This window comes from Micropterus salmoides, unplaced genomic scaffold (assembly GCF_014851395.1).
Source record: "Micropterus salmoides isolate LMB-PRFRI ecotype aquatic unplaced genomic scaffold, ASM1485139v1 Ms_hic_scaffold_7, whole genome shotgun sequence".
Taxonomy (NCBI): domain Eukaryota; kingdom Metazoa; phylum Chordata; class Actinopteri; order Centrarchiformes; family Centrarchidae; genus Micropterus; species Micropterus salmoides.
Genome location: NW_024044459.1, coordinates 22,260,236 through 22,287,253, shown reverse-complemented (window position 1 = coordinate 22,287,253; position 27,018 = coordinate 22,260,236). Strand labels below are relative to the sequence as shown.

Genomic DNA, 27,018 nt, shown 5'->3' with positions numbered 1-27,018 from the left:
TGTGATATTCATTCGTAGATATGTTACCAAGGCCAAATTCCTCTTAGTGTCCAGTCATTATCTATGTACTCATCAAGAACATTTACAGTAATCTCTACAAAAATGAATTTGACGGTAAACATTTATTAGATGGGCTACTGCTCCTTTAGGGTTACATTACTTCCTTATGCACAAATGAACAAGTGTGAACAATGAAAATCTTTGAGAGTTCATTTCCAAGCCTTTCAAAGAGATTCCTCTCAGGTAAGTGGAGGTGATGCAAGCTGGGCTAATCATTCTAATACTCACACAAATGTCTCATTCAGCTTGTTTTGATGATTGAACACTAGTGTGTTTTCCCAATGTCCAAATTCTAATTAAATAATAAAGTTGAGTGTTTCTAAATGTTTGTCAAATGTCTAGTCTAAAGTCTAATAAATCAATGCCAGTTGTATGTTGACAGCAGTGAAACAGTGTGTGTCATACTGAAAATGTATTCCTTGAGCAAAGAGGATCGCTTTCACTTCTTCATCTGCTGTTAACATATTGCAGAGGAGTTTCTTTTTTTTTTTAGACTAGGCTTCACTGGTAACTAAAAGAAATCTCTCTAAATCTGCAGCCCATTACTGTCAGATTTTGATCAGACACTAAAAAACATGAGATTCTGGCTGAGTTTATTACCCTTTCAGGAAGAGAGATAGGTCATTCAAACTCGTAAACTCTGTTGAAATTTGGGGTTTTGCTAGGGGTAACTAACCGTGTAATTAGGAATCAGAGTTAAGTTTCTGCAACTGATAATTGAATATCGCCGGTAGTGAAATGTCACTTTATTAATGCTTTGCTTGCTGTTGAAACTGTGAAGGCATTAATAAGAGATGTGGAAACTAATGACTATCATCAAGATTTAGTCGTGATCAAAATATCATAGAGTAATCAACAAAAAAATGAAGATCACAATTGAATTTATAAATGTGGATATTTATACAAATTCCAGCACAAATACTGCTGTAAGAAGTATTTGAGTTATAATTGAAAGGCTCCGTTTGACGTGCTGTCATCTTTCTGTTACATTAAACACTCAACTATGACTGATGTAACGGTAAGATGTGTGCTGTTATGCTTTTTAAAGTTGGCATGATTGTGGAATCATTTGCCAACAATCGCTTAGTGCTGTATCAATGGCCTGTTGTGGGATTGTGAACACACACACACACACACACACACACACACACAGACTGCAGCTCTAACACAGTGAGCTTGTCTGTTCGACTCCACCACAACATTTTCACAAGCAGTGTCACAGGCCTCCTTTATATAGGCCCTCGTCCTGTAGGTCTGATTTTCCTTTATGGTTAAAATGGTCTTAACCTGAACCTCGAGTGAAATGGTTGGAGACACAAGGAGACATGGTAATCATGGGACTACTTCTGGGCTTTATAGCTCAGTGTGGAAACTGCAAATATCCATGCTATGTTTTTACAGAGAGAGTTGCAAGAACAAAGACAAGAAGGAAGACACACATCATGTGAATGTGTGGGGAAACTGTGTGTGTGTGTAGCCTGTTGCTCAGCGAGAGGATGTGGGGTTGCCTGACACTTTTTTCACCTCACTTTACCTATCTATTAGTAGATGAAAATAGAGCAGTTAAAGCAGTCTTCTGTTTGTCTGACTGAAAAGTATTTCCCCTGAAATCTCACATTTATTCTGTAGTTTTATTGGTACACAGAAAGGGATTCAGCTAAACTTGATTATTACATAGCAGGCATTAATACCATTTGACCAAAAGCAATATGGGTGAAGAGCTTCATAATGGGGAGATTTAACTTAATTTAAAATGCTGAATAAGTATGAGCTGCTTTGTCATTAAGTTTATGAAATACAAACACATTTTCTACAGGAAGTACGGCTGACTGCTGCCAATTGGAAATACAATAAAAAAGATGATTATACCTCTGCCTGTGGAATCACTGTTCAAGCAGTTTTAATTCATTCTTTCTCTCTGCCTCTCTTTGCTTCATTTTCCTGCAGCCTCTCTGTGCAGCAGTGTCAGCCCCTATCATGAGGTGATGCGGATGGAAAGGCGTCTGCGCTCCTCGTCTGAGGGGGCTGGTGGGCCTCGTATCCATGGAAACCACAGAGATGCCCCAGGCATGGAGGGATGTGGTCTGCTCAAACACAGAAACAACTCCTCATCATCCAAACTGGGAAGCCTGGTAGGTCTTGAGCTATGTGTATGCAAAGCCCCTACATTATGTCATGAATACTAAAGTGTGTGCCCATTGAAATTAATTATATAACTACGGTTTATTTTACAGATTAGACTGTGACATACAGTGTAGTGTGTGTCACAGATTAATTAATTAATTAAGATGTTTAGGTAAAGCATAACTAGACCTTAGACACACACATGCATGTGTAATTAGCGTGACTAAATAGCTGAGTATGTGGCACTTTTCACAGTAAGGCAAGGCAGAGCAATGAATGTTTATTTGTATAGAACCTTTCTGAACACAGAGACAAGTGAAAGTACTTTACATCAAGCAAAGAAATGCATTTAACATTTAAAAACGTAATGAAGATGAATATTAAATCAATTAGAATAGAACAATGAAATGGAATATAAATAGTAAAATATCATGTAGGAATACATTGCTGTGCAGTTGCAGGACAGTAAGAAATGACCCCAAATTTAATAAAGGAAATAAAAGTGTAGTAGATAAAATTAATCCTTCCAAGGCACTGTCCATCTCAGCCATTAATACATAAATAAATGTTTATTAGTGCGTGTGTGTGTGTGTGTGTGTGTGTGTGTGTGTGTGTGTGTGTGTGTAAGCATGTGGATTTCAGGGCTATACTTCATACTGTGCTCTTTAATTGTCTTTCTGTGCCTTCATATGTGTGCATACATGCTAATATGCATCAAGGTGAAAATGTACATTCAGGCGTTTTTGCTATGAGTGAGTAATTCAGATGCTAACTAGAATGCACAGTATACTGTTAACTTTGCAGACAATCATATCATACAGGATAAGTGTGAATATGTCCACAAACTTGAATCTAACTTAAAAAGAGACGCCATCTGCCCTTGGCCGCTTATTTGCTGTGTGTACTCAAATTTACAAATCTGCATATCGGCAAGAATAATAGTTTCCTCAGAGGGAAGCTCGCCACTAGATTACCAAATTGCGATTGCATCATTGCAGAGAGAGGCCTGCTTTTAAATGGGATGAAAAGAGCGGAAGTAATTGGCCGCAGTTGTTACCAGCTGCTAACACACCACATTATAATATACTGTATGATAAGGGATCCATCCTAATCTCTCCCAGTACCCATGCCTCCGGTCATGAAAATGCCAAAAGCGTTCCAGCATGCTCTGGGCAAAACCAGTAACAGTGCACTTGATGATACTTTGCAGCTTTGATTCTCAGAAATAGTGCTTTCATTTTTTACTCACTTTTAATTAAAAACTCAAATATATGTAAATATTACCTTTTGCCCAGTGGTATTTTAGGATCTTGGAAATCTCAGAAACAGTTTTCTTAAAGTCATTGTGAGATGTTATTTAATTGAATGTCAAGGGAGCGAAGTGAGAAATGTCACACATTTAACAGTGGTCTACAGTGTTGTGTTGACTTTGCCATTAACAAAGTGGCACCTCACGTCTTTAAAGTGTCACTCAGTAAAAAAATTCAGCAGCTCAATTTAAGCACAAGAATCTTTAATACTGTATATGTGTTCACATGAATTTGAAAAACACATAACAGTTTGGTTTCTGACAGTTGAAGCTATTTAAGGCAAAGCTCTGAAGTACTTTAAAAAACTTCTTCAGTCACATGTAGGATTTAAGCATTATCTTCTTTTTGTTAGCTTCGACTGACTGACAAACATTGCATCCGTCTTTGTTGATGCATGATATATCAACATTTGTTTCTGGGGAAGAGCTATAGCTGCTATTTTGTATGGGTTGGTTTTCTTAGAACACACACGAGGAAGCTCTGTGGAAAGCTAGTTAAGTCAATCCCATTTATTTTACCAGGGACTCTAAGAGATTAAAAAGGGCAGGGATCAAAACAGCACGCTGTTATGTAGGCACCTTTAGACAGCATCTGCTTCTTGACATACACTCCGCCAAACATGGAATAATCCCTTCCTTTCCTTCTTTGGGGTCTATAAAGGGCCCTTAAGGGGCCTAAGTAGTGCAGAAAAAGCAGGAACCTTGGAGTGTATATTCAATTTTGTATTACCACTTCTCCTCTTCATTTTAGCTTCATCAAAGTCTGTTTTGTAAAGCAGAGGGAACTTTGTAGTTAATGAAAAAGTCTGGATTGAGACACCTGCGCATTTGCAGTGTGCCTTGTGAAGATGTTATTGTTTGAATACTGTGTTCATATTACAAACACCGTGAGTGTGTTAAATAACTAAAGCTAGTGAGGGTATGAATAAAAGGGATAGAATGGCCTGCTCTTTGTTTATGCATATAAGAGAGCCCGGCCGATATGGAATTTTGAGACTGTTATCGATTTCGATATTTGAGGATTTTAAAATCCGATATGCCGATATTTCAGCCGATATTCTTTTTTTTCCCTTCTTTTCAGAAACACATAACATAAACAAAGATTATCCCTAAGATTTGTTATGTTTTGAGACCTCACTGAGATAACAAAATGCTGAACAAAAGTACAACAAAATATTTTAAAGTTTTAATAAATAAGTCTGATGTTTAAAACTAAAAAAAGATTTCTTTATAAACTATAGAGTACTACTTCTGATGAACATTAAAGGAAATAGTTTATTTAGTCTATTGAGTGGGCCTGCTTAACAGAAACTATAAATAAAAAAAATACCACTATTAGGACTAACAACAACAATAATAATACCACCATATATATATTATTACTTATGTCATTACAATTATTATATTACATTACAATGATAAACTGGGTTCTCCTACATAATTATAATATATTATGTAGGTAATGCACACTCCCCCGACAAACGCTGACCGACTCCAACCAACACCAACTGTTGGATCAGTGTGCGCAGTTAGTCGGTGTCAGTTGGATGGAGTCTTTAGAGTTTGATATGTCTAGTCGGGTCGGGCGGTGTCATAGAAAGTCGGACCAATGTGCACCGTTTTCCAACAAGCCGCAATATTCTGAGAGTGTTCCCTTGACTCCCCTGTGGAATCTCCGGGCGCACGATTTTGTGTCCATTATTCGCTCCTCTCTCTGTCATTGACAAAGGACCCATTTGTGAACAAACTCTCCTCATCGTGCACAATCTGAATCAGAACATGCGCTGGAGGAAACGACAGGTGTCTGGCTGAACACCATGCGCAGCTTGTTAAAGCTGTAACGCCCTTCATCTGTACATCTACAGCTGCTTTTATCTCAAACAGTCATAATGTGCAAATAAGCATCACTTTATGTCCGTGGTAGCAAAGGTATGTCTTTGTGAAACGTTAGTGTTTCTTGTAACGGAATAATCACAGTTGAAGTGTTTGCAGTTTATTGTAACTAATCAGACCTGACAGAACGTTATTATATATTATTATTACAGACAAATTAAACTGAAATCAAAATATTTTACCTCTGTCTATGATACAGTGACCCAAAGGAAACGTTGCTCTTGAATGGATCTAATACTACATGACTGTCTACAATGAGGACTTGCAACTTTGAGATTTTACATTAACGTTGCACATTTTAAAGAGGAGCTGGATAACTGTGTTTGGTTTGGAAGCCTTGTTAGATACTTGTTCAGCTGATGTCCCCTCTGGTTTAATCATTTCCGACACACCTATTGTAACTAAAGACAAGCGGTTTGCAGATATGTTTAGAATAAGTAAAGCGTTATAATTTAACTGCTCATTAACATTAGCACTCTTCCACTGATAAACATGGCATTACCTAGCTTTGTGGTTAATCTAATTTAGCAATGGGCAGCGTTAACTACTATAAGGGATGTTTAGAAGAAGAATATTTAGAAGTGATGAACATGGAAGAAATGATTGGACTCTTCACTAGAACGGTCACCCTGTTTCAGAAATTAATCAATGATTAAGGGTTAGCAAGTATGGTCATGAATGTTATCAGGAGAGGAGCAGTGATGGGGGCTATTTTTATTATTATTATTTAAGTCATGTATTTCACGAGACGAATGACCCCCCTAGTGTTTTGTTTTGTGGTGGGCGGTGTTTTCAACAGAGGAGCTGCAGAGCGCCCTCTAATGGGCAAACTATGCACTCACTCATGACATGAGTGAAGGATCCAACTCTCCTTTTCTTTTTTAATAATCATAAATCGGCTGTTGTCGATACCGATTTATCTGCAGTTAGCTCATATCAGCTGATAATATCTGCACAACGATAAATCAGTCAGGCTCTAGCATATACAATATGTCTGACTGTAGTGTAGTGTAGGGAGAGTAAGTGATTGTTGATGTTTGAAGTCAACTGCAAGAGAAGTATACCCCTTCCTTCAGTGCTCTCTCAGAAGCTCTATCCCCCCTGTGAGGAAATATTTGCTGAATTTAGCAAAAAATGTAGTGGATTACACTCACTTACTAAGTCTGTGGGAAGTGGCACCTGTGCAGGGGAAAACAGAGACGGACTATTGCACGTCATACTAAACAGTATGCTAGTTGGACATGATATATTGCTGCTGTGTCATTACAGCCCAGACAGAATATAATTATCATAAAGTACAGATTTGGTTTGCACTGACATATGACTAATTTGTTGAATTCACAGAGATAAGCTGTCAGGTGCCTCTGTGAAGCGAAGCAACGCTGTGTTTGCTTGAGCTGTTTGGTGATCTCATTCCAGTTGTTACTGTTATTTTGATATCCCTTTGGGGCACTGTGAGATGTTTATTTTACCAGCGTACACACTGTTGTTTGCTCATAAGTTTCTCTATGACAGCTGTGATAATATTGTGGCAGGCCGACAGTGATTACGTTCGATTCCAGTTGACAAAAAAAGAATTACTTAAGACGTTCTCAAGGGATATTCTCTTATCACAAGAGACAAGCTCAACAACTTTTTGTTTGTAGTTTGATTGACAGATATAGCAGAACAGTTCAACTGCAGTCCAACTTTACTTTGACTCTTACCAATGCACATCAACAGTTGCTTTACTGCTTGCTTGCTAGAAAGTGTTGTAACACAGGGTGCCTCTTGTTTTCATATCCTCGTCTGATTGCTGCCTTGTAAATGCTAAGATATCATAAGCGACATTGTGTATTAATCATACAAAAAGATAAGGATTCACTTCCTCTCACAGACAGAATGCAATAACCACAGCCAGGCGGCTGCATTTTAAAATGAAAACCAATGAGGACGTTAGCAAATATGGGTAGTGAAAGCTCACTTTGCCCAAATACATCATATAAAAGCAGTAAGAATTATCACACACACCTCAAATCAAATAATATCACTGTTTTATATCAATAATCAATATCAATAATAATATTATACTAAGATATAGACATATTAACACCAGTTCAGTTGAATAACAGCAGGTTCACCTACTTGTAACAGCTTCTAATATTGCATTCAGTTGGTAAATGTCCTTATTATGTAACTTAATATATCATGGTGATTATGTCAAGATAACTTTGTGTTCATTTTCTAAATGCGTTCATTTAAAAAAAATTGACAATGTAGAGGCTAATAAAACGGTAAACGTACCTGGAAAGAATGGAGTTGATAGCCAATTAGGAGCTCATTAGCTATAAGAGAGGAACAGGAGTCTGCAGGACTCCAACTCTCAAGAACTGGAATTGACTACCTCTGCTGTAGAAACAAGATTTAAGACGGTTTCTTTTAATTCATTCTTTTCATCCACAGTAATGTGGCTAAAGAGCTAAGAGACGATCATTTTAACAGTGATTTGGTTATGTCGTTGCATTCAACTAATCAGTTTTTAAAAAATCAATATCAAGAGTTAACAGTCAAGAGATAAGCCAGCTAGCTATCTCATGAAAGTTAAATTAAATTCTTCAAATTTAAAGCTGGTAATGTGTAGTCATAACTCAATCCAGTACCTTGTTCTAGTGTTCACTCTTCTACTACTTCCAACTGGTAAATGTAAGTCCTCAAGATGTTTTACTGAGCTTTTAGATGTACATCTACATACCACCCTAGACAACAATATGCCCTTTTCATGGTAGGATATTTTGGGGTAACAAATAACAAATGATAGTGTGTCCCAGAAAAGGTGATTTCAGGCTATATTTCGCCAGGAGAAATTGACTTGGGTGGGGTGGCAAAAACCAGGCAGGACAGGAAATGACATGGGTAGGGTAAAAAGCATTAACTGAGGGTGCATAGCTAGCTAGTGAACAGCAGCACTCCACAAAGCTGTAAATTATACAGCTTCTTATCAAACATTTCAATGTCTTTCATTTCTGTCACTGTCCTTGCATGCACTAAACCGAAGCAAGCACCCCTCCTTCCCTGCTGCTTAAGTTATTTCACTATGTAGTTATAAAGCAAGAATATCAACAAACAATATTTCCTGAATAATAGGTCAGTGTCATTGGAGACATTGGAGAACCTAACAATCCTGCAGGTCAAAGTTCAGTCAAATTGAACTCTGTGGGAGGCTAAAGAGGCAGCAGGTCAATTTGCGACGGAAGTGAATACATCTGCGTAAAAATAAATGGGGAGAAAAATCACATCTGACTGCTCCTTAAGCCATTCCTCTGATCCAACATGCACAATAACAGGGCTGGGAAACTGGTACACCCAAATACAATGAAGTAGTTTTTCACGTTAAACCTGTGCTTTTCCTGTTTTGACATGTCAAAATTTCTGCTGCAAAAACAAGCCAATAGACATGCAGATGCCTTCCAATATCTCCTTGTTAAATACTTTATCTTCTGGAAATCCTTTTCACGTCAAGACTACATATTGCAGAGGCAGGGAATGTAGATATCTCATTCTAAGTTATGACAGTAGTCCTTTTTTCTGCCTCAGAAGACTTTACAGTATGTGATAGGCAGGACTGGACTGGTAATCTGACATACCGGGCAAATGCCCAGTGGACCGACGCACCTTTGGGGCCAGTGTAACGTAAATTATGTATTTATATCACTGTTTTAAAAAAAATGGGCCAACAACCGGGCCATAAAGCATGGACTGCGGCCGATTGGGTAATTTTCTATATTGACACTGGGCCGGCCCAATCGCATCTCTTACTAGCCCCCACCCCCTCTGCTCTCTGCTTCTTGCGTAACGCCCCCCCCCCAAAAATCTTCAGACGGCTGCCGCCAAATGCGCGAAAACAACCTACGTGTTTGCTACCGGGGCTGCGGTAGTTTAAACATCAGCTGCAGTACCTGATGTAGAGCAGGCACAGGCACTTGAAGGAGTAAAGCACAGCCGTAGAGTAGCTTTTATTTGCACAGTAATTCTGCAATGCAATGTAAATATATAAGAAAACTGGGTTGTCCAAAAAAAGTAACTTAGGCTAAAGACAATAATAAGCTACTGATTACTGCATTATGTTATATTATTATTATTTTACCCCGCGACCCGATCCCGGATAAGCGGATGAAGATGGATGGATGGATGGATTATTATTTTATATTCTGAATTGTCACCTGCCACGTGAATTTTGTGCTTCCCTGGTGCAGAAAATGTCTCCCAGTCCAGCCCTGGTAATAGGAATCCTGAATTAAAATATGTACCTCAAATTTAAGACTGTGGTAAAATGTGGATTCTGTTGCTAACAAAGTCAACAGTATAAAGCACTGGGGTTTGGTATTTGTCTCAGCAATTTTAACTGGAATTACTTGTTTAATATGAAAAGCTTTGCTTTTGGATGAGTGATGATTCTGTATTAATAGGAGCAGATGGTTGTTTAAAAAACATCAGGTGATGTATCATGATCAGTTTCTTTCATTCAGCAAACAGATTTTTGATTTGACTGGACATTCAATCCTTTGTTCCCTCAGGTACACTGTAAACACAACTGGCTGTGAAGTGTCTGCTCAGACAGAATGAAAGTCATTTGTTAGTCTGTATATATTTTCTGTTGCTAGAAGCCATAATACCTTTCTGCAAAGCCAAATCTCTCCCTTGATCTTAATGCATTTACCACCCTAAAGCGCTGAATAAGTGTAATTTTCATAGTCCGTGTATGTGATTTCCACGGAGTGTGAGCAGAAATCAGTGGCATTTTATGGATGGAAAGAACCTCTTGCTTCCTCTCATCCCTGTTTTGGATGTCATTCTGCTTGGTAGTTAAGAGATGGAGCCATCTTTTAATGAGACCCGAATCTGATATTATCTCTATTAACTCAAGGATTATACTCACTCAAATCACATAAGCAAGGTAAAAAGGTGACATCTCTGGGTTGTAAAATCATATTAACACATTTCTGTGGTTAAAGGGGCACATTAAAATGGGTAATTTAGCTTCAAATGAAGTCTGCGTGCAGTGGAATCACAAGATATGGGTCTTCATTTCTTTTCCAATACCTTTTAGCTATTAGCTTTAATGCCTGCAATGAGGTCTTCTGCTCAATTGCATTACACTGAAATGCATTCTAGTCTTTTTCTGATGTTTACTGCACTGAGCATCCAGTGAAAAAACAGTGATATACTGTTACACATTCAGACGGTACACAGACCATGGCTTCACATAGGTAAGGCCTTGGCCATGGAGAACATTGATTTACCTATTTGGAAGTTCGTTCTACACACATACTCACACTCTCTCTCACTCACACACACACACACACACACACACACACACACACACACAGGTGTGTCATAATTAGGCATGTCATTAAGCGTTGAGGTTCTTGCGCTCACATAGAAGTAGATCGATGCAGAGGGTGGCTGTGTGGTCGTTTATGTATAAACAACAGGGATGAGAGCTGAGTTGTTTATTGGATTTTCAGATCCAGTAAACAATTTCAGATACTCCATGAGAGTGACGCCTACTGGCATTTTCGGCTCTTGATACTTTGCTTTGGTTTTTAATTTTTTAAGTGCACAAAAGTTAAGGCAGGTTCTTTCAACTAATGTTAAGTGCACTGAAAGCTTGTATTAAGCACCACCCACTTATTTTCATTTTAATAACCTTGTCTAAAAGGCTGTTTGAGGTGATAAAATGTATTCAGAACTAGCTGAATGAATAATTAGTTAATTTGGCCTTGTGAGGTTATTGGACTGGAGATTTGCTGCATCAGGACAATTCGGTGTTTCTCGGTGCAGAATCATCTGCAAATATTATTTGACCTTGGTCTTGCCACGTCTGTTTGGGTCCAGAGTAATTGGAAAGAAACTTGCTGATGGTGTAAGCATGATACTGGGGTCCATGCTGGCAGTTAACAGTTCTTAACCTCACTATATGTGTGTGTGTGTTAGTAAGTTAAAACCAAAGACTATTGTCAATTGACATGTGCAGTAATTCCTACACAGGTAGTTTGTGTTTAGTTCCCTGATACCATTATTTACATAAAGCTACACTACTTGTACTTTCTGTTATGAAAGGCAATGTAAAGTTTTCTATGTATTTTTTAGTTACTCTTTATTCTTGTAGCTACAACATTTTTTTCTGCAGCAGATTTCCCTTTGATGACCATCAGATGGCAGCATTGACTTTTGAAATGCACCTGAACCAACAGTAGCATCATGCATCATTATAACCTCATAATACCAAGAACATGGCGGCAATTATTGAAAGATTACCAGTGAAGATTTTGTGTTGGGCTTTAAGTGATGAAACATGTCTTGTATATAGTCATGTGGATAAGGTATTGGGAAAGTCTTATCAGTAATGTCTAAAATTTAAAGACTTTCCAGAAATACTGAAACTATAATGTGAGTGGATATATTGTTGAAAATTCAGGCCCACCCAGGATGGAGGAGGGTTTGTAAAACATGGATTTTTTTTATGGTGGTGTTGAATATGCTGGATTTTGGAGAATATTGTCACTATTGAGTTTATTTAAACCTACATTTGATGATCTTTCATGAGACATACTCCACACACACGCACATCTCTTCTTTTGTTTAACATATATATATTTTTTTACCTGTTATTGGTGGAGTTCAAAAGTAGGGAGGTAGATTAAAGCAGGGGGACAGGTGAGATACCTCTGGCTTTGATATGAGACCAACAGGAGGCATATGTATCATAACTTAGTATTCAGGAATCAAACTTAATTGCAGCTTAGTGGTATTTGTACACAATAATTTCTGATTACTTTACATTTTGTTATTTTACAATGACTCCATCACATTTGTAAGCAAATACCCTGCTTTAAACTCATTTATCACATTTTTAAGAAAAAGGATCTTGTAAAATATATGAGCTCAAGTAAGGAGTTAGGATATCAGCGACGTTAGCTATGTCGTGTTGGCAAAGAACACCCTGTTCTCTGTAAAGGTAGATGGAAAAGACGGTACATTTTGTCAGATTAATTTTGAGAGCCTACAAAATCAAGTTAAAGTCATGAGACCAATGTTTTTGAAAGTTTGGACTGTGAATAAAATTTTATAAATGACATGACTAAGTAGTGATGGAAAGAATAGAGAGGAATACTGTAGGCTATTTGCAAAGATTCTCTTGTTCAGCAGGTATTTTGTGCTTGTGAAGCACGCGGAATGATGACAGATGTTGCACAAAACTAAAGTACTCGACACTACTGAACCCTAATTATCCCCACATGACAGGAGTAGCAATATGATTTCATGAGCTTGGATGCAATGATGAGGGACTAAATATCTCATTAAGTGCAGCCGAAGTGAACAAAATCCCACTCCCTAATACATTAAATCAAAAACTAAAAAGAATAACTAAACAAACATCGTTATTATTAGTAATGCTTTAGTGTCTTTATGGTTGGGGAATCTCTTTCTGAATATTATGAGCCAACTTAATTACTTTTGATGAAAATCATTTAATAATTTGCTTTAATGTTGTCATACCCTATATTTAATAATGTTTACTTTTTCTTCCTCAGGGATTGCTAAACCTATTGGCTATTAATCAGCATCTAGCTAAACTTAATTATTCCTAAAGTATGTTTGATCTATTAGGAATATGGAACAACCTACATCGATCATATTATTATGTATATAATATTTACTCATTATTATTATTATTATTTTGTAAGATGTATATTTTTTAATTATTTAAACATCTGGGGTGATGCTTTTTCTCTTTAGGATGTTTTAAACAACCTGGGTTCCTCAGAGCTGGATGAAGACGATCTTATGTTAGACCTGGACCTCTCTGACGATCAGCGACATCGACACGGTAACTCTTTCACAACATGACATCTGAGTCTCTACACAGAAGTCTTTATGGCAAGTGTGCGGGGTGAAGCGTATGTCACATGACCATGGTACAATACAGATGATACACCAGCTCACTTTTTCCCCATTTCACTTTATCAAGCAAGCTTATTTTCTGCATCTGTCTAAACTCTTGCACTGGTTCTCACGTTACAGTTGCTAAAATACCGCAGGTAAAGGGTTTAAAGTCAAATGCAGAATTCAACACTATCAACATCTGGGATAAATATGTTACTTTATATTTTTATTTTTAGGTCAGTTTCCCCCAACATATTGTGTTGCTGTTTCTCTGGCAAGAAGCTACGACTTCTTAGAAACACACCCTTAAATCAAGAGAGAATCTGTCACATACAAACTCTTGCCTTTTATCTTTCCGTCCTTTTATTCAAGTGAATGTCTGCTCATATTTTCTCATTGCTGCTGATTTTTTTCTTCCTACTTTATTGCTTTACCTCTCTTTGCTGTCTTTCTCTCTCTCGCTCTGTTTCTTTTTTTTCCCCTCATTAAGCCACCTCTATTCCATCACCTTAAAACATGAAACCAGTACCCTCCCTGGTTCTTTTAACATGTGCCACAACTTTGATGTAGCTGCCTCATTTACAGCGATTTATCTCCTTTGTTGTTTTGGCATTTCAGTCACACTCCTCCTGACATGCCTCATGGTTGAAAAGTGACTGTCAGAGGAGAATTATTGTTGTGCTCCTCTGCCTCAGTGCAGCATGGAGTTCCAAAAACAGCCCCCCCAACCTCTTTTTATATAACACATAAGGAAAGTTTGAATGAATGTCGTGGGCGGCTGTAACCACACCACACTATGATATAATCATAATCAACTTTTATTTTCACATGCAATTATACACAGTACAATGCACGCAAAAATATTTCTCTGCATTTAATTTTAATTAGGAGCAGTGGGCAGCCACTGTGCAGCACCAAGGGAGCATTTACGGCTTCAGGGCCTGGCTCAGGGGCACCTTTGGCAGGGGTCAGGGCTAGAGTTGAACTGGCAACCCTCAGTTTTCCAAGCCAAGTCCCTACGGGCTGAGCTAATGCAGCCCTTGAGTGTGTTTAGGGAACTTAGTAAAATCTTCATTCATGCGTTAATTCTTAACATGTTCATGTCTTATGAGGGAATTTACTATTTTGCTGTTGTGAGTAGATGTAGTGAAGTAAAATGATTGATTGCATTTGCAAGCACTATTCTTACTTAATCATTCCTTGCAGGAACATTATGGTTATAAAATGCAAAAATGCAAGCTCTTGCAAATACTGTCAGGATTGATTATGTTTCTGCTGATCTCGGGTTGCAAATGTTTGCTTTATATTAACTCACATAAAACTGCAAAAACACTAAATGTACACATTGAATTGGACAGCTGGTGGTTGAATATGACACATGAATAAAATGACTCAACTGGGTAAACATGAGCTTGAAATGTGATCACCTTCCATTTCTGTGTTCATAGACATAGAATGGGTCGCCCACTAATCGGAAGATTGGCATTTCGATCCCTGGCTCCTCCAGTCTGTCAAAGTGTCCTTGGTCAAGATACTGAACCCGAACAAACTGAATGATTAGCTTGTTTCTGATGAGGAATTTGCTGCCTTGCATGGTACTGTATTTATCAAATACAGTGCAGGATATCAAGTTATCAGATACAGGGAATACATGTTTTACAGAGTACATTTACTCTCACCTAACAGATCTCAGAGTCAGTTTATATATTAATATGAGTTAGATTGTTCTGTTTCCAGGCAACATTTAAGTCCCAGATGGGCTCACAGAATATTACAGTTGTAGTCAAATGTTCAGCAGCACTGTGGAGTAAAGATTTCAACAGGAGCTTCAGCCCTACTAAACTGAATTTCCTGTGCTTATGGGGGATGGAGAGTTTTTGGAGGGAGGGTGGGTTTGAACTGAGCACCCACACAAACACATCCACCCACGCACACGTGCGCACACACACACACACACACACACAACACACACGTGTGTGCGCGCACACACACACACACACACAGACAGATTTAAAACATCTCTAAAGGTACTGGCTGATGTAGAGCTAAAGGAAGCACCATCATTAATACACACACTAACACACAAGCGTGCATACTTAGTCATTAGACCTAATGGTTTGCAGACTGTAGCATGAAATTAAAGGTTTGATGAATAGTTCTCATAAAGGCAAGGGACTTTTTGTGCAATGTTGCTGGGCAATCTTGCTAGTGGCAAATCAGACTATGTTTTGAACGGATAGCGGCGGGGCGGTGTGGCGGAGTGGTGGGGGAAGGGGAGTAGTAATCAGTAGTAATCTTTACTCATTACTATATTACTATATTACTATACTAAAAGTTGTTCTGTGTATCATCAGCTTTAGACTTAGCGGTGGAAGAGAAAGGTTCTTCCACACACTCAAATTAAAGGGACTCATTTAAATACAAACACCTGCACACACACATTCAGGCTGTATACACAAAACAGACACACCAGATACATGCACATGGGCATATAAAGATGTGTACACACATGCAGACTCACAAACAGACACACACCCATCCCTCACACCCGCAATTTTCTCATTTTTACCTTTCTCGGGTGGCTTGTTGAAGCCTTTATTAAAAAGCAAGCAGTTTCACAGCAATTTATGGCCAACAGTGTTCAGCTTCGGAGCTCTGTGTTCCTACTCCTACTGTGACTCATGCCCTGTAGAATCAGACGGGGACAGAAAGAGACTGCAGGACCTTTACAAAAACATAAAGGAATGCCAAATTTTGTCTTCATCGCCAACTTTTAGTCCACACTGTTCTGTCAAATGTGCCATTTAAAACAACTGATAGTATCGTCATTACTCAAATCTATCACTACTGAATTTTTATAAGCTACTTTGTGACATGACTGGTGTTTTTATAGCTCTAATTTAATTTGGCCGAAGATGTTAAGTAGAGAGTTATTATGATGTTGTGGTCAGGTTAGGTACTTAGCCACATTTTAGGTGTAAACTGAGATTAGAAAATCAACTTGATGTGAAGACTCTGTGTGTTTGGGTGTGTGCACAGTGTCCAGAGAAGACTCCAGCCAGTCCCTGGCCTCCTGTCTCAACCTGCTCCCATCCCCCATGGACCCGTCAGGAGATCGCATTCCAGGAAAAGAAAACAATCAGAGGTAAACGTGTATATTTGTATTGATATTCTGTATGTGCTTTCACATTTTCCATAGGGAATAAAAGAAAGCTAGTGGGAGACCGTGAAAAATAGTGATGCATTTTATATACTATATATTATTTATAATAAATAAAGGGGTTGGATGACTTCAGCCATGCACCAGCAATGGCGCACTTCTAAAATATATGAACATCAAATTATAAAGGTAGGAGTCTCTGTCTGTATGTGTATGTACATATACTGTAACAACAGTGCAGAGAGCGCCAGACTCAGAAACATGGTCGCTTCGAATCACGCTGTCCTCCGTTTCCATCTTCCCTCTCTATTTCGCACATTTTCAACAGGCAAAATAAATACAGACAAGTATGGAATTCGGACCTGTCAGCCTATTATTTAATTTTTTTAGACCTAGTTGCGTCTTCATTTTGCAACACTATTCCAGCGATGAGTTCTGTGTCAGGTGACATTAAATGACTTTCCCATGGACATTCATTTTACTTTCTAGTTTGCCAAGATATAGTGTTGTTGTGATGTTAGCTATAGTAGCAGGAGAGTTGTGAGTGTCACTGTCTGGAGCTAGTGCGCTGGCTCTAACCCTCTCTGCATGTTAGCCTCGACAATATGCTAACCCAGAACCTAGGGAACGTTACTTAAATTACTTGCTGTGTTGTTGTTTGCTCTGTATCATGGTATTTGTCATGGCATTGGATTTCTCAAGAATAGCATACCCCCACCTCATAATTGAAGTTTTACTGTATATGGCTATTCAAACATGTCCAGCAGTTCTATATGGCAGAAATTCAGGAATATTAATGGTCATATTGGCCGTCAAAAAATAAAGTCTAGTGTAAACGCTGGATAAAAGAAACACAATCATGGACGGAAAACACAGTACTTACTACTCTGGTATTGGCTGTCCTAAAACAAGATTCAATTAAATACAATTGTAGCATATGAATGGCTCAAAGATATGTTTTCATGCACTTACCCACTTTACCATAGGGGCATTTATCATCTGTACAGTAAATTTTAATTGCATTATAGCTAGCTTTTTAAAATGTTTTATTTTTTTTTTTACAACACATGTTCCATTGCCACTTGAGAGACAAAGACAGAGAGAGGGTTATTGTCTATTCTAGGAATTGCTGACTTGAATGTTCCCTGTAAATGCACAACATGTTTTATGTCTTTCCCTCCCTTGGAGATGAGACGAGACTCTAGCACAGAAAGACGGAAGGGAAATAAATAAATAAATTCTCTTGGAATGAATATGCAAGCTGTCTTTCTGTTCTCCTCTGTCTCCCAGTAGCCGACGGCTGAAAGAGAACAGTTTCTGTTCGTACGTGTGAGCACAACTACCCAAGGATGGTTCCATATCTGATTTGACACTCAGGATAGGTCTTGCTGGGCGTGCACGCACACACAGACACAGACACAGACACAGACACACACACACAGATAGAGCTGCTTTGTGGATAGGGCTTATTTGGTTCTATGGAGTCAGTGGGTAATAAAGGGGTTGTAACACTAGTGGGATCGTCTGGTGGTGTGTCTGACAAGGAAGCAGATGATTATTACTTTACCTTTCAGTGCTCCTCTACTGGTTGAATTTATTTTATTTCTGCTTGCACCCATAGAGTAAATGTATGTGTCTATCCATGTATTCCCCTGAATAAACTGGCTATGATCCTCTTTGTTTGCAGAGACAGTGCAGGTCAACTTGCGTGAGTGGTTCTGAAGTAGAGGTTGAAGGAGTTATTCTACACCATTGAGACATTGGATTTAGCCTTGGCTTCTTTCTTGTTTTCTAAAAAATATTTTTTATCACCTTTCTCACACTCTTTGAACGTTAACTGGGGAGACATTTTCTGTGTCTAGACAGTGTCAGTGAATCGTGCAAGTTGGGAGTCAACCTTTTCAACCCTTCCAAGTTTTTTGTCAAGACAGTTCATTGGTTGTTTTATTTATACTGAAGTCCCACTTCTCCACTGGTCTTTGAAAGCGCTGGAGGGCGATTGATGTCCAAACATACACACACACACACACACTCAAATATTAGCATTATTCCTCTCTGTGTACAAGTCGAAGGCTCAAATGCCATTTGTCTGATGATACTGGTCTCTGGCATTGTAGTTCAGGCTGGAAATGCCACAATATAAGGAGAGAGCTCCATCCCTTCTAATCCAATCAGACACTGTGCATTACAATAGCATCCCTTTAGCAGAGCGAAGGGATGAATGAATGAAAGGGTGAGGGAATAGGGTCTGAGCGGTGTAGCTTCAAATACCATAACCTTATTTGTTAGTGCCGCTCTGAGATTCATTTTAGACATCTTTCGGCATGCTAGCGGCTCTTTGAGGCTGTATTTGGGCACAGCTGTGCTTTTAGCTAGCATGCTAACATGCTGGTGTGTAGGAGGTATTATGGTTATGGTATGACATTTACCTTACTCCCACCAAAGTTGTAACTCTTCATCCTGAGAGGGACATGAATGTGTTTACCAAATTACAAGGCGATCAATCCAATGGTTGATGAGATACAGTATTTAAGGCCCAAAGTGGTGGAGCAGCTGACAGACAGATTGCTGTCCGTGTCGCTGCGCTTATCTAGCTAGCTCTGTGTGTCTGCTGGTAACATTTATGCATGGGAGGCTGCACACACCTCTGCTGTGAAGAATGCAGTAGGACTCTGTAATAACACTGCTTGAACAGGGACTTTTTATTTCTCTTCTGTGACAGCGAACACAAAACCTTCCGTAGCTATGATGCTTAAAAAGCCACATTACGGCTGACTAAAGTAACTTAACTACCCCTAATAGCATGCACTTTTCTGCGACAGAGGCAGCATGCTGGTACTTCTCTCAGACACTGAGAGACTCGCTCCCTACAACAAAGCCACGACTCTACGTCACTCACACAGGTTACCCACAAGGCCACCTTCCTTAAAGGGGGAGGTCCAGCCGGTAACACAGCAGAGTCAGGCTGTGGGTGTGCTAACTGAACTTGTTAGAAAACATAGTAACTGTATAATATAATTATTAATTAAACTATAACGTTAAATCTTAAGCACTTACCTTGATAGACATAGCGGGGCAGTTTTCAAGGAACTACTCAGATCCTTCAGTAAAAGTACTAATACCACACTGTATTGGAAATGATACTTAAGTAAAACCAGAGACATTTTATATCTATAAGGACTTTGATAAAACTTTTTAGGTATAATCAGGAAAATGTACTTAAGTATTAAAATTAACCCACCCACCCCACTCATTTTAAAGTATTTTGTACTGGCCTGCAGTTAATGATTATTTTAATTATGGATTAATATATAATATAAAGATATATATATATATATATATATATATATATATATATATATATATATATATATATATATATATATATATATATATATATATATATATATATATATATATATATATATATATATATATATATATATATATATATATATATATATATATCTTCTGTGATTTTATGGCCGGTAGACCAGAAAGTTAATTTTGGACCCTGGATATAATATAGTTGGCTAAGGGAGAAGTGTGTGTTCAGTAAACTTCTCCACAGCAAAGGAGCTGTTTATGTAATAGATGTGCAGAGCAGCACAGTGTAACCTCAGTAAATATAAAAAAGAGTGGAAAGTGCGGCTACACTAAGAAAAGAAGACCCATCACACCAGTAAGGCACAGATTGACTTTCAGACTTGCCTTTCTTTTGATTTCAAAGTGAATTTAAACATTCTGTTTCATTTGAAAAGAATGGAATTGGGGATCCATGCCCGTGTTAAACATGTTTGGATCTGTTTCAACCCTGGATACACTGGGGCAGGTTAAATAATGGAGCCAGGTTCCTTACCCTGATCAACATGTAGCTGCTGGCAGGGGTTAATATCCAACTGTGGTAGTTCAACATCTTCAGTGATTTCTTCTTACAGAACATTTTGAGACAGATTTTGCTGGAAAATGTGTTAAGTCTGAGAGCGAAGAAGCTGAGATTGGAGAGGGGAAAGAGAGCAAAATGTGTTTGCCCAGGGCTTGCTCTTTCTCTCTCCCTGTCTTTCTTTCTCTCTCAGTCGCTCTCGCTCTTTGTCTCAGGTTCCTCATTCCCTCAAGGGGACATTGATTTGCTGGCGGCAAAGCAAGCTCCCTTCTGTTCACACACAAGAAAACACAAACACACACACACACCTGTCAGTCAGTCAGCCTGTCCAAAGAGACTATCAGCTGCAGGATACTGCTGGCTGTCTGACAGGCTGCACAGAACATCTGCTAAACACACACACACTCACACTCTGTCTCGCACGTATACCTCCTCTTTGATGTATGACAGTTGGATGATTTCGATGGCAGGCATTAAATTCTCCGTTTATTACTTTGTAAACATTAATACCGCAATAACAAAGCTATAGCAGTAAACTCCATGTGCTAAATATCAGTTTCCGTCTTTTTTGTGGTTGCATAGGTGTGGATAGGGAGAGAGACAGAGAGGTAGAGATGGAAGGAAGGAGAGAAAAACAGGAAAAAACCTCTTTTCATACTATATTCACCTGCTTATTCACTTGAATATGGGACAAAGGAATATGGAGTCACACTGTCCCCCATAATACATGCTGCAAACTAGCTGGTGAACAGGGACGGGTCACCAGAGACACAGTATAGTTTTCATCTAATCATTGACAGGTTGAGGTAAAACTGAAATGGTGTGAATATAGGCATAAATTCATTTCCTTATCTGTTAATCTGCTGATTATTTTCTACATTGATAAACCAATTTGTCAAAAAAATGTAACAAATAATAGAAATAGAGTCCAAGGGGACGTCTTCAAGAATCATGTTTTGTTACCGATTAGAGCTGCAACAATTAATCGATTAGTTGTCAACTTTTCAATTAATCGCAGACTATTTTTATAATTGATTAATCGGTTTGAATAATTAAAAATAAAAAGTAAATATAAGGGAAAAAATTATTAGATTCCATTTCTTTACTCCTCAATGACTGTAAACTGAATTTCTTTGGGTTGTGGAGAAAACGAGACATTTGAGGACATCATCCTGGGCTTTGGGAAACACTGATCGACATTTTTCACCAATTTCTGAAATGTTATAGACCAAACAACTAATTGATTAATTGAGAAAATAACCGACAGATTAATTGACCTCGATTGACATTAATTGCAATTGTTCTTTGGTCTAACCTGCCTATTCCAATTTTCTTTCTTTCTAAGAACTATCATTGACAGCATACACAAACATTTTCATAACTTTTCTTACAAAAATTCATACGTTCTTTCTTTATTAAGGTTGGGGTTAGCACCAGCATAAGGCATGGGGGGGTATATTTGTATATTTGTTTATTTGTAAATATATTTGAAAGAATACATCATTACCCTATTTCTAATAGGTTATTTCTTATCTCACCATTTTAATTCTACTTAATTCTCCAATTCTCTACCCAGTTTTTTCCACAGATTTTTTTTTAGAGACTACGGTGGGTGGGCCTCAGAATCTCTTAGGGGGGCACCCCCCACGGAAGAAAAGTTTGTACATTGTACAAGTTAAATGCATTAATTTGGTGCAAAATTAAGAGGATATCTATAAAGATCTTTGCAGCCTTGTAAACAACTTTGTGCTCTACTAAACTGTTTGATCATAAATCCATTGCAAAGCTATAAATGGTGATGAAACGGCAACAAAAGTCAACAAATTTATTTAAAGTTTCTCCAGCAACCCTAAATCAAAGAACAGAATAAGTAATTTCCCTAACATGCAATATGTTTTATACTTTCTGTGAATATAGTCCAATTAATCTTATTTCCATACTGTATAGACGCCTTATTTTGAAAACCAGACGTTGTCACATGTGTATCCTCGTGCTAAATTCATCAAGTCTGACCCAATTTGATAAATTATATTGTATGTGGTTCTCTTATAACACTTGTCTTTGTAAAGACAGAAACTGACAGGATAAAGTCGCTAACCTGCCTGTCAGCTCACACTGGTCCGTTTCAGTGGATTTACCATAAAGGCTTGAATACATGTACACTCCAAATTTAGGTGCGGCTAGCTTAATCGCCTTCTCACAAATGAGTGACAGAGACAGACTGTTAACGTAGTTATCTCAAAAGAAAAGTGGTTGTCTCAAGTTGGATGCACGTGTGAGCGTGCGAGCTTACAGCAGCGCGAAGCAGCTCCCACAAAACACAAAGTTAAGAGGTCGGTAATGTTATTATCAGATGTGTAAAATATTTTCGGTTCAATTTGAAAATATGGTGGAGCAAATTAGACTGTGGAGGGCCGCCATGGTCTCGTTAATTAACGGGAAACACTGCTGCCTTATTTTGGTGTTTACTCGCAAACTACTTGAATCTGCTCACCTTGTTTTTCCCTTCAGACACACACACACAAACACACACACCCCTACGCTTCTGTCTCTTACTGTTCCTCTCTCCCTTTATGTGTGTGTTCTGTTGACTTTCTTTGTCAGCAGTTTTAAAAAGTCGCCCAAAAAACACAACTCGAGTTTTGGATTTTTTCACCTGCAATTCCATTTTCATAGCAGCAGGTGAGCCGCAGAGACATGACACCAACGTGGTATTTAATGACATTGGCACAAACAGGTGTTCATTGTTGCTTTACCTGGTCTGTGCTTAAAAATAACATATCCACTGTGTCTGTGTCTTCTAATGTATTACCAGATAATGTCTCACTCTATCTGTTTCTCTGCCAAATAGACTTTGGCGAACGTTAATATACCTGGGCTGTCAACCGATTGATAAATTGACTGATCGTTTTCACTACAATGGCAATAGTAAAATAAGGTTTTTAAGAATTCTTTGAAAAAATCTGTTTAGGGTCAGATATATTTTAGCAGAGAGTAGTGTAGTGTTGCTCTAATGAGCTTTTAATGCAGCAGCTTGGTTTGCTGATCCTACATGCTACATATTGGCAGAATGTAGATGGGCAAAAAATACTTTTTTTGGCATCAGCTAAATGATGAGTATTCGGTTTCATGTGCTTTGTTACATAATGCCCTCTTTGGTATATTATGCACTCTTGCCTGTTGCAATACTTATACTAGATAATATTCACGATAGAGAATATGCCTAAGTGCTGTTTGGTTGGTGGAGGAGGGGGGCGGAGGCTACTGAATACTGAATATTTGTTTGTGTGATGTATCTTAATGCCTGTTTTGTGTTAAGACATCATCATCTCCCCCGTCTCTCCTATAGAAAAATGAAATTTTGACACTTGGGATATAGCTTTCCTGTTGCTATGGTAGCAGCAGTCTGTCTGTGGAGTGTCCCCCGTCCCTTTTTCTTTTCTTTTCCCTTTTCTCTTTTCATCGCTGTTGATTATTAAGGACCAAGGAGGGGAGACACAAACACTCAGAGCAGTCCATGTTTGTCATTATGCGTGGACACTCATGGAAGTCCCGCACCTCCACTTCTGATTTGAGGATTAATGTGCAGCTGTAACGTTCACATGCTCGTGCATTGGCATAATAAGACTTCGCAGAATGCACAAGGTTTATGTCTTGTCTTTGTCAAGCTGTTGAGACTCTCATTTGACAAAGGGCCAAGTCATACAAAGTTTTTTTTTTTTTATCTAGCAAAAACAAAACAAAACATGAGTATCCTACCACATGCCCCAAGCTGTACACTGGACTGTTTTTCTTACATTGGAGTGTAAGAAAAACAGCATACTCATACTTGTCAATCTTGAGTGAGTTGGGTCAGTAGACCTCAATGAGCAGCAAAAGACACATTGGGACGAAAGACTCGAAAAGACACCCTACTCTCACATTGGGGTAGATACGGCACATAGTGATGTATCAGTTGGCTGCATAGTCTCCCACAAAGACATGCTCACATACACACATAAACAGAAGAAGAAATGTGTTTAATGTTAATATGCTCCATAAAGTGCTTCAGCCAAGTTGTTGTGTAATCCCACCCGACTTAATACAGTCAGCAAAAATAACACACATGCGCCTCCTCCCACAGTAAGTCATATACTTACAAACGTTCAGTCACACGCACACATGCACATTTATAAAAATAGACAAGCATAAAGAATCCAGCTGAGCCTTGGAGTGGAGCTGGGACCAGATAAAATGCACCGCAGCATCATTTTCAGACACATAGACACACACAGCATACACAAAGTATATTCCCCATCCTCGCTTTTTTTTTTTTTTTTTTTTTTTTTTTTTGGCTGCTATTAAAGGATGCCGAATTTGTTAATCCAACAGGCAGTGACAACTCTTATATTAATCATTGTTTTTGTGACTGTTTTACAATGTTTATCAAATAAAATGTGTTGACTATTTTTCTATGTTCCTGACACATTCTTCTCAAGGAGATAGTTTTGTTGTTCTCACAGTCTGTGCCCAAAGATTGCTTGTATTAGCTAAGCATCATGCTCTTCAGAAAACTCGAAAGAAAAGCTTGTCATTTTCAGTCCAGCCTAACCGGCTAAGCATTTGTAAAAAAAAATAAAAATAAAATCCTGTAGTGTGCGTCTGTTATTATACATTTTTCTTTAGTCCTTTGCTGTTGTTTAGCTTCTAATTTTCATCATTCCATTGGGTTTATTATATGTTTAACAGAGGGAGACTAATTAGTCTTGGCTTTTGTTTTTTTCTCTCTTGCTTTGAGTGGGAACTTGTGGTTCTGATTTGTAACGCAGAGAAATACATCAGATTGGCAATGAATAAGTCATTCCTTTGCTTTCTATTACTTTTTTTTTGTCAAGTGGTCTTTTTCAGAAATGACAGGAATTATTTAAGCAGTATTCACTGTTACTCTTTTGTTAACAGATTGTAAGACTTGACATGAGTGTTTTGTTTTCCTGAAGTTCAAGGAAGGGATGAAACGGTATGAAAATTTCATATCATGATTATAGTGACCAAAATTATCACGGTTATCAGTATTATCACGGTATTGTAAAAATGAGCCAAAAAATATTAAAATGTACTGATACACACACTGAAACCATTTCAACAAGTTTTATATTGAAAACTACAAATACAATTGCCATTTTGTTTGCATAAAAAACGAAATGACAGCAAATACCTTTTGTAAACATATGAAAATCATCTAAGTGTGCATTATCAAGATTTTATATAGGTAATACAATGACCCCGTGGACAATTACATGAAAACAAGTCTTTAGAAGACAGTGATAGTAACTGCAATGAGCCCAACAACTGACGTGAAAGCCAATCCCAGCTGACATCGGGCGAAAGGCGGGGTAGCCTACACCCTGGACAGGTTGCCAGTCCATCGCAGGTTATCACGGTTATTAAAATGTGTACGGTAATAATAACCGTCGGGAATTTTACCATGGTTTACCCTTAAACCGGTAATCGTTTCATCCCTAGTTCAATGCCATTTATAGCTTATGGAGGATATTTAAATAACAAGGGGGGGGGTGAATTTTGCTCTTCCTCTATTGTCTGCTGCTCCTCTCTTTATTTTGTCTCGTTTTGTTGTTGACTACAGCATAATGTATGTTGATGCTGAGCTTAGAGCAAGGCACTAAGAAAATGTGGAGCAAAAAGCTGAAATCTGCATTCTGCAGTGATACACACAAGGTTTCCCACCTTGTTTGTTGTTTTCTCAAACACATTTGTTCCACTATTGATAACAAAAATGCATACTTTTACTGTTTTTACTTTTATAATCATTTAACTGCCCTTATTCTTTAGTAGCTGTCTGAAAGAGCTAGCATCAATATCAGCAAAATCTAGGGACTGGCAGAGAAAGTCTCTTTACAGCAGTCATCAGGAAACGTTGGCTTTTTCAGATGTTTTGTCAGATGTATGATTTTATGTTTTGTGTACAAGAGTTAGATAAAAAGACCGATATAAATCTCATATCTGAACAGCAAGTGGAGAGATGTTCATCTTAGCTTAGCATAAAGACTGGACACAGGGGGAGTCAGCTGGCCTGGCTCATAACAGGAATGTGAAAACAACAATATTTGGTTCAGGGGGAAGTTGAGTTGATGTAACTATTTCTTGGCAAACAGCAGCTGGATGCAGCACTGTGCACAGCATCCCGGATTCTTGTCATCACACTAATTTTGCCAAATTTGATACCATTTTGCCATTTCAGAGACCAAAACCAAAACCTGTGCTGATTGACCATATCTGGCAGCCTGTAGCTGCACAGACATGCTGGGTAGATGGATAAACTTGTGTTTATAAGGTTGTTATAAAGTGTTGTTTTTACATTTCTGTTTGTGTGTGGATTAAACAAAAGAGAAACAGTGTGCCAATTAGCGATCTGTAGAGGTGTCAGGAGGTGTATTTTCTTTGACAGAGCCAGGCTAGCTGTTTTCCCAGCACTGGTAAACATTGTTTCATGCAGCTCTCATACTTAACAGATCATCTTGTTAACTTGTGCAAGGGTACGGTAAATTACATGTAGAGTAATAAACCAAGATTCCCCTTGCGTCATTGTATCCTTCTGCACGCACTACTCCTAATTAGGCAAGTCATAGTGTCTAATTTTGAATAAACAAATCATTTACACTTATA

At 38.2% G+C, this 27,018-nt stretch overlaps 1 protein-coding gene across 3 annotated transcripts in view; it reads left to right on the top strand.

Moving 5' to 3' along the window:
- ccser1 (coiled-coil serine-rich protein 1) overlaps window positions 1-27,018 on the top strand; it is a 131,236-nt gene that overhangs the window by 7,995 nt on the left and 96,223 nt on the right. For all 3 annotated transcript variants that reach the window (XM_038702513.1, XM_038702514.1, XM_038702515.1), the window contains exons 4-6: window positions 2,008-2,192; window positions 13,166-13,256; window positions 16,352-16,457. In XM_038702513.1, the coding sequence (XP_038558441.1) occupies window positions 2,008-2,192; window positions 13,166-13,256; window positions 16,352-16,457 (382 nt within the window). The remainder of the gene's footprint in view (window positions 1-2,007; window positions 2,193-13,165; window positions 13,257-16,351; window positions 16,458-27,018) is intronic.